Below are 8,151 nucleotides of genomic sequence, written 5' to 3' on the forward strand. Positions count from 1 at the left end.
GTAAAACATGATGAAACTCAATTTTGAAAATACTTAAAGCTGTACGTTTTATAAAAATTGAAAGCAAATATTCTAAAGAAGAATACAGAATACTTCAATATTCTTGGTGTATAATCTAAAACTCATTCGGTCAACCCAATTCACATTTTTACACTGGACTCAACACATAGTACTTAGAATTTATTCTAAAACAATAGAACACTATCTAGAAACACATACATAAAGAAATTTTGTTTTGTTTTACCTTCTTAATGGGTGATGTAGGTGTCACTTGACCAGTGGTTATGGAAGATGCTGTCACAGCTACAGAAGCTGGTTGTGCACTGATGTTATTTGTATTATTAGTTACAGATGGCAAAGGTTTGGTTTTGTCTGCAAATAAAACATTTAAGATATGTCATTTGTAAATTTCTTGATTTCATATTTTATAGAAATCACATTTCTTCAGAATAGCTTAAAACCCTAGGTAAGCCTTCCCAAGTAATATACTGTTAGTCATGCCATTTTCTAGTCTTCAACATTTACTCCTGCCCCCACCCATTTTAATTGTCTCTTGGTCAAAAATAATAAGACCTTTCCCCATAGTCATTAGACATACAGCATTCCCATTCACATTAGTCAGAATTACATGCTCTTAAGGGTTGCAGCTTCAGACCCTAGTCATTTGCTGATGCCCCTCAAAAAAGTTAAGCTCTCAGATGCATGAAGGAAAAAAAAAAAATCAGCCTACTTAGTTTTGGACAGTGTGGATAACGTAATCCTTGTTAGGTCTGGACTGCTTGCCTTCGGAAGGATTGTAACTGCTTTTTCCTAAATTACAACATTCTTCTATCTCTTTATTAACAAAGGCCTCAATTCAGCAACGTACTCATCTATGGCCTTGTCTACACTACGAGAGTAGTTCGATTTTACTTAAATCGAATATTTGGAATCGATATTGCAAAGTCGAACGTGTGTGTCCACACTAAGGACAGTAATTCGACTTTGTGAGTCCACACTAACGGGGAAAGCGTCGACATTGGAAGCGGTGCACTGTGGGCAGCTATCCCACAGTTCCCGCAGTCCCCGCTGCCCATTGGAATTCTGGGTCGAGCCACCAATGCCTTCTGGGTAAAAAAATGTGTCGAGGGTGCTTTTGGGTAACTGTCGTCATCCATCCATCACTCACTCCCGCCCTCCCTCCCTCCCTGAAAGCGCCGGCGGGAAATCATTTCGCGCACTTTTCAAGTCATTGACAGCGCGGACGCCACAGCACTGTGAGCATGGAGCCCGCTGCAACCATCGCTGCAGTTGTGGCCGCTCTCAACGCCTCGCAGCTTATCATACAGGTTGCCCTGAGGCAGATGCAGAAAAGTCAGGCGAGGAGGCTACGTCAACGCGGTGATGGCCTGAAGTGTGAGAGTAGCACAGACCTCTCAGAAAGCAGGGGACCCAGCGCCGAGGACATCACGGTGGCAATGGGTCATGTTGATGCCGTGGAACGGCGATTCTGGGCACGGGAAACAAGCACTGAGTGGTGGGACCGCATAGTGCTGCAGGTCTGGGATGAATCACAGTGGCTGCGAAACTTCCGCATGCGGAAGGGAACTTTCCTTGAACTTTGTGAGTTGCTGTCCCCTGCCCTGAAGCGCAATGACACCCGGATGCGACCAGCCCTGACTGTCCATAAGCGAGTGGCCATAGCCCTCTGGAAGCTTGCAACGCCTGACAGCTACCGGTCAGTCGCGAGCCAGTTTGGGGTGGGCAAATCTACCGTGGGGGTTGTTGTGATGCAAGTAGCCAAGGCAATCGTTGATGTACTGCTGCCAAAGGTAGTGACCCTGGGAAACGTGGAGGCGATCATAGATGGCTTCGCAGCGATGGGATTCCCAAACTGCGGTGGGGCCATAGATGGAACTCACATCCCTATCCTGGCACCGGACCACCAGGCCAGCCAGTACATTAACAGAAAGGGCTACTTTTCCATGGTGCTGCAAGCACTGGTGGACCACAGGGGACGTTTTACCAACATCTACGTGGGATGGCCGGGCAAGGTTCATGACGCTCGTGTTTTCAGGAACTCTGGTCTGTTTAGACGGCTGCAGCAAGGTATTTACTTCCCGGACCACAAAATAACTGTTGGGGATGTGCAGATGCCTATAGTCATCCTCGGGGACCCAGCCTACCCGCTAATGCCCTGGCTCATGAAGCCCTATACAGGTGCCCTGGACACTGAAAAAGAACTCTTCAACTACCGGCTGAGCAAGTGCAGAATGGTGGTGGAGTGTGCTTTTGGACGTCTCAAGGGGAGATGGAGAAGCTTGATGACTCGCTGTGATCTCAGCGAAACCAATATCCCCATTGTTATAGCAGCTTGCTGTGTGCTCCACAATCTCTGTGAGAGCAAGGGGGAGACCTTTATGGCGGGGTGGGAGGTTGAGGAAATTAGCCTGGCTGCTGATTACTCACAGCCAGACAGCCGGGCGATTAGAAGAGACCAGCGGGAAGCGCTGTGCATCCGGGAGGCTTTGAAAGCAAAGTTCCTGAGTGAGCAGGGTAACCTGTGACTTTCTAATTTTGTGTACAGAGAAGCCTTCACCCCACTTCCAACACACGTTTCAAAATAAAAATAGTTCTACTTTGTTAAAGCACACCGTTTTCTTTAATACTGTTTTCGCGGGAATTTTTTAAAACTGGGACGCAGACTGTGGTGCGGAGCGGGTGTAGTGTAGTCGCGCGAATGCAGCTTCTAAACTGAAGGACTGACAGGCTCCGGTGCGGTGGGATGGTTCTTTCAACGGAGCCTGTCACCCCTCCTGATAGGGACTGTGTGTATGGGGGTACTATGTGACTTTGTGGCGGGGGGGGACGCTTACAGATCCCCTGCTGTGTGGCTCTGTGATCCTGCCTAAGGACCGCCGCTTCAGATCTCTAACTGCCCTCCCGTGCCACAAAGTCACAGAGCAACCCACCTCCCACCACATAACATGAAAAGAACCTCCCAGACTAACCAGGGTAAGTAGTCACTGCATCACTGCACTATGTATGTGCCCTGCTGCTGTGCCTGCCCCCGACTATGTACCCTGCCAAAGGTGACTGTCCTGTCCAATTACCAACCCCCTTTCCCCCCCTCCTCCAAAAGAACATGATGGAAACAGTAGTTAACAGAAACATATTTTTTATTAACAACTACACAGGGGACTGGGAAGTGAAACTTGGACGGGGGCTTGTGTCAGGCGGGAAGGAAAGAACTTGTCAAACTTTGGGGACTGAGAGCCTTCTGCTGCTCGAGCTCTCTGCAGGGGTGCAGTGAGAGTTAGCAGGGACTCTGCCGCCTCTCCTTCTGTGCACTTTGGGTGAAGGGAGTATGGGACTTGGTGGCGGGGGAGGGCGGTTAGAGATGGACTGCAGCGGGGCTCTGTCCTCCTGCCTCCGTTCCTGCAGAACATCCACAAGGCGCCGGAGCGTGTCCGTTTGCTCCCTCAGTAGTCCAAGCAGGGTTTGAGTCGCCTGCTGGTCTTCCTGACGCCACCTCTCCTCCCGATCCATGTTGGCTTGGTGCATTTGGGACAAGTTCTCCCGCCACTGGGTCTGCTGTGCTGCCTGTGCTCTGGAGCAGGCTATAAGCTCGGAGAACATGTCCTCCCGTGTCCTCTTCTTCTTATGCCTAATCCTCCCTAGCCTCTGGGAGTGTGATGACAGGCTAGGTTGTGAGACAGTCGCAGATGGGGCTGTGGGAATGGGAAAAAGGGAGTGAATTCCTCAGAAAGATAAATGTAGTTGTGAACAAAGAACATAGTCTTTCTCTGTGAACAGGACCATGCACAGCACCTATCACATGCGCACTCAGCACAAGGTCGAATTCTCGGCCTTCGCATTCACTGTCTGTGGTTTTGCAGAGCACTTTTGAGAACCCTGTCAGGACAACGGAATTTCTGTTGCAGGCAGACATGGTAAGCCGTAGATTCGTGGCAGCTTAAAACTTTAATATTAGCAATGGCCTCATTTCACATTGAAATCAATGTCGGTCCCTGCTGCCAGCAATCCGGCAAGCAGGAAGTTTGCTCCTGTCCCACACCCTCGCGGCTGTCCCCGGGAACGATCCCTTTCGGCTGACCCTTTCCCGCCTCCACCGCGTGGCTGCAAACCAGCCAACACTAATAACATTCCCCTACCTCATTCAAAGCAGGTCTTCATGAGCGACATCACCCTCATGAGGATCTCTGAGAGCGACAGACAGAGAATGCTCCGGGAAAGCCTCCAAAGACCAGGGCCGTATGCCGCCATGCTGTGCCAAGCAATGATTCCGGAGTACTTGCTAGTCTCGTGGCGCGGCAACGTGTCCTACTACGGAGGACCCAATAAGGCCGCTCTCCCCAAGAACCTAATGCAGCGGATTTCAAATTACCTGCAGGAGAGCTTCCTTGAGATGTCCCAGGAGGATTTCTGCTCCATCCCCGGACATATAGACCGCATCTTACTGTAGCTGCAGTAGCAGGGACTACACAGTAGAGCGGCTTGGGCAGGACAATCATGCAAAACCGGACATTGCTAGATTTTTTTGAAATACTTGCACTGCCCATGACTGAACCGTTAAGTTATTCAAAGTAATCATGAGAAACCCATTTTTTACATTGTTAATAATCATGTTCTGTTACAAATAAATGTTTAGATGTTTACAACACTTACTGGATGATCCTTCACCAGATTCTGTGTCCGGGGTAACGGCTGGGGAGGGTTGGTAGGGGATCTCTGTAAGGGTGATGAAGAGATCCTGGCTGTCGGGGAAATCAGCGTTGTGAGCGCTGTCGACTGCCTCGTCCTCCTCATCTCCTTCCTCATCTTCCCCGTCCGCTAACATGTCCGAGGATCCGGCCGTGGACACTATCCCATCCTCAGAGTCCACAGTCAGTGGTGGGGTAGTGGTGGCGGCCGCACCGAGGATGGAATGCAGTGCCTCGTAGAAACGGGATGTCTGGGGATGGGATCCGGAGCGTCCGTTTGCCTCTTTGGTCTTCTGGTAGCCTTGCCTCAGCTCCTTGATTTTCACGCGGCACTGCGTTACATCCCGGCTGTATCCTCTCTCTGCCATGTCTTTAGAGATCTTCTCATAGATCTTTGCATTCCGTCTTTTGGATCGCAGCTCGGAAAGCACGGACTCATCGCCCCACACAGCGATGAGATCCAAGACTTCCCGATCAGTCCATGCTGGGGCCCTCTTTCTATTCTGAGCTTGCACTGCCATCAGTGCTGGAGAGCTCTGCATCGTTGCCAGTGCTGCTGAGCTCGCCACGATGTCCAGACAGGAAATGAGATTCAAACTGGCCAGACAGGAAAAGGAATTCAAATTCAAATTTTCCCGGGGCTTTTCCTGTGTGGCTGGTCAGAGCATCCGAGCTCGTACTGCTGTCCAGAGCGTCAACAGAGTGGTGCACTGTGGGATAGCTCCCGGAGCTATTAACGTCGATTTCCATCCACACCTAGCCTAATTCGACATGGCCATGTCGAATTTAGCGCTACTCCCCTCGTCGGGGAGGAGTACAGAAGTCGAATTAAAGAGACCTCTATGTCGAACTAAATACCTTCGCGGTGTGGACGGGTGCAGGGTTAATTCGATGTAACGGCGCTAACTTCGACATAAACGCCTAGTGTAGACCAGGCCTATGTGTTTAACTTTAAGCCTCTAACTAGTCCCATTGGGACACCTTGTGCTTAAAGTTACACATGTGGTTAAGTATCTTGTACTGAGTAATATACTGCAATTCAGCAAATAAACACAGATTCTGATCCAAAACTGATTCGGAGTTTTCAAAGATAATACAAGAATATTTACAAAGTGCAATGAATGTACATTGCACTACAGTAAAACAGGTCCTTGCTTTAAAGAGGTCATAGTCTAAAGACAAAACAGGTATAATACAGTACAGCATAAAACACAATGGAAAGATATTAATGTGTGGTTCTGCTGTGAAAAGTAACTAATTAAATAACTGGCATCTCCTTACTCCAACAATCTGCTCCCCATACAAATCCAGTCATATATGTTATTCACTAAGCTTAAACTACTTTTAACTTATATAAGCACCGAAGAGCCAACACAGACCTGGGAGAGCAATTAAGCAGTGAATAAAATTGTTAGTTTGAGGTCCAATTGCAGAATCTTTATTGCTGGTGAAGCATGTGGCAAAGTACCTGGCTTGGCTTCAGGTCAAATTTGCCAGCCTGGTACTTAGTAAAAACACATTTTAACTGGTAAAGTGAGCACATCTACAGGTTAGAGGGGTCTTGGTGTATGTGATATGGTGTGTATTTCATAAAAAGCTCCCTGCACACACAGGGAAAACATAAAAAGGCAAAAACTCTGTATTCACTTGACAAAAAGATCAATTAGACTAGAAATGTGGATTGTCCATGTGAACTGACAGAAGTATGGAGACAGATATAGGTGCAGTAGTTAAAGAGAGATTTATAAGTGAGGAGTACAGTCTTGAATCTAATGTGGAAGAAAAGAAATAGCAGCATAAGAATTCAATTATGTGGGAAGAGGTGCGAGATGGGAAGGAAAAGATAGAGCAACATGACAACTTTTGAAATGATCTGAGGGAATGGCAGGCCAGCAAATAAAACTATACATTAATTATATGAGTTAGTATACATACTAAATTCAAAAATCAGGAGTCAAGCTATCCCAAAAATCATGAAACTTAAAAAATGAATAAATATTAGGTTTTTATTTACTTTCTGGTTGGTTAGCCTTCAGAGCATGAGTTCACATATTTAAGCTTTTCTACACCCCCAGCCCTTACGGATAGAAACTTATCTTAAAAAAAAAAAAAAAAGGGAGATTCTCACATAATCCATAGCCTCCGGGAGCTGAGGTTTTATGAAAACACACCAACTATCACATTACTTGTAATAAAAGTCACAGGAGTTTGCAACACTACATTTGTGTGGAAAAGCGCTTTACATTATCCAATTGGAATCATCAAATTTCTGAGAATTTTCACTGTAAAGCTACATTAAGAGGAATAATGGGAAAAAAGGGAAAGTACAGCTGAAATTTAGAGATGCAGCTCTTCAGGGAAAAGCCTAACTTCTCATGCTTGCCAAATAAAGTATGATAAAAGCCTTGTTTATATTAAAGAAAGTCCAAAGTTTACATGAAAATTAATTCTTGTGTCACAGTCAAATTTTCCTGGCACAAAACCATCTACTAGTAATCAAAAGAACACAGTTAGAAAAGTCATGGAGTTCAGGAAACATTACAGCTAGCGCAGTGACTGAGGCACCACTGCATGATGTATCAAAGGTGACTTAAGTTTAACAAACCTCAACCTCTCTAGATGAGGGATGCAGGAATACCAAAGTGATGTTTGACTCTCTAAGTTTGAGAGTGATTTTGCAGTATAGCATTAAACATTTATAGGAGACGATGGTCTAATTAAAATCTAAGAACTATGAAAATCTAGTGAGAATTTAGTTCTGGAGCTTACCCCATCCCACAATTTCATTTATGGAAAATATTTATAGCATTTTTATTGGTCCAGTGTTGCAATGTAGCTCAGGTGGATGAACTATATGAAGGCAGAATATTTTAAGATTAGCAGAGATGGCTGACAAGGATATTTTAATTAGTTAAAAATGTTCAAGTCACTATGTCCAAGAGATTTATTTATTGACTGTATATGAGTATCATTGCACTATAATGCTAATAGTTTTAACAAAGATTTAACAAGATTATGACAAAACAACTTAGAAACATTAAACTGATCCAAATATATTGTCTGATTTGGAAGAATTTTCTTCTTTGCTGTAGGAATGTCAATCTGATAAAGTGTCACAATCTTCTAACAGAATTTTCAAAGGTGAGGTAGCAAAGGCCTGATGCAAAACAGCAACTTGACAGAGAAGAGAGCTATGTAAAAAGTGTCTTTAAAAAAGAAAGGTTTCAGGGTAGCAGCCGTGTTAGTCTGTATCCTCAAAAAGAACAGGAGTACTTGTGGCACCTTAGAGACTAACAAATTTATTAGAGCATAAGCTTTCGTGGGCTACAACCCACTTCTTCGGATGCATAACTTTATGCATCCGAAGAAGTGGGTTGTAGCCCACGAAAGCTTATGCTCTAATAAATTTGTTAGTCTCTAAGGTGCCACAAGTACTCCTGTTCTTTTT

At 45.6% G+C, this 8,151-nt stretch overlaps 1 protein-coding gene across 8 annotated transcripts in view; it reads right to left on the reverse strand.

The window, feature by feature from the left end:
• PPP1R12A (protein phosphatase 1 regulatory subunit 12A) overlaps positions 1-8,151 on the reverse strand; it is a 222,196-nt gene that overhangs the window by 65,137 nt on the left and 148,908 nt on the right. For all 8 annotated transcript variants that reach the window (XM_034772126.1, XM_034772117.1, XM_034772066.1 and 5 more), the window contains exon 9: positions 245-372. In XM_034772126.1, coding sequence (XP_034628017.1) covers positions 245-372 — 128 coding nt within the window. The remainder of the gene's footprint in view (positions 1-244; positions 373-8,151) is intronic.

The sequence above is a fragment of the Trachemys scripta genome, chromosome 1 (genome assembly GCF_013100865.1).
Source record: "Trachemys scripta elegans isolate TJP31775 chromosome 1, CAS_Tse_1.0, whole genome shotgun sequence".
In the NCBI taxonomy this organism is placed as follows: Eukaryota; Metazoa; Chordata; order Testudines; family Emydidae; genus Trachemys; species Trachemys scripta.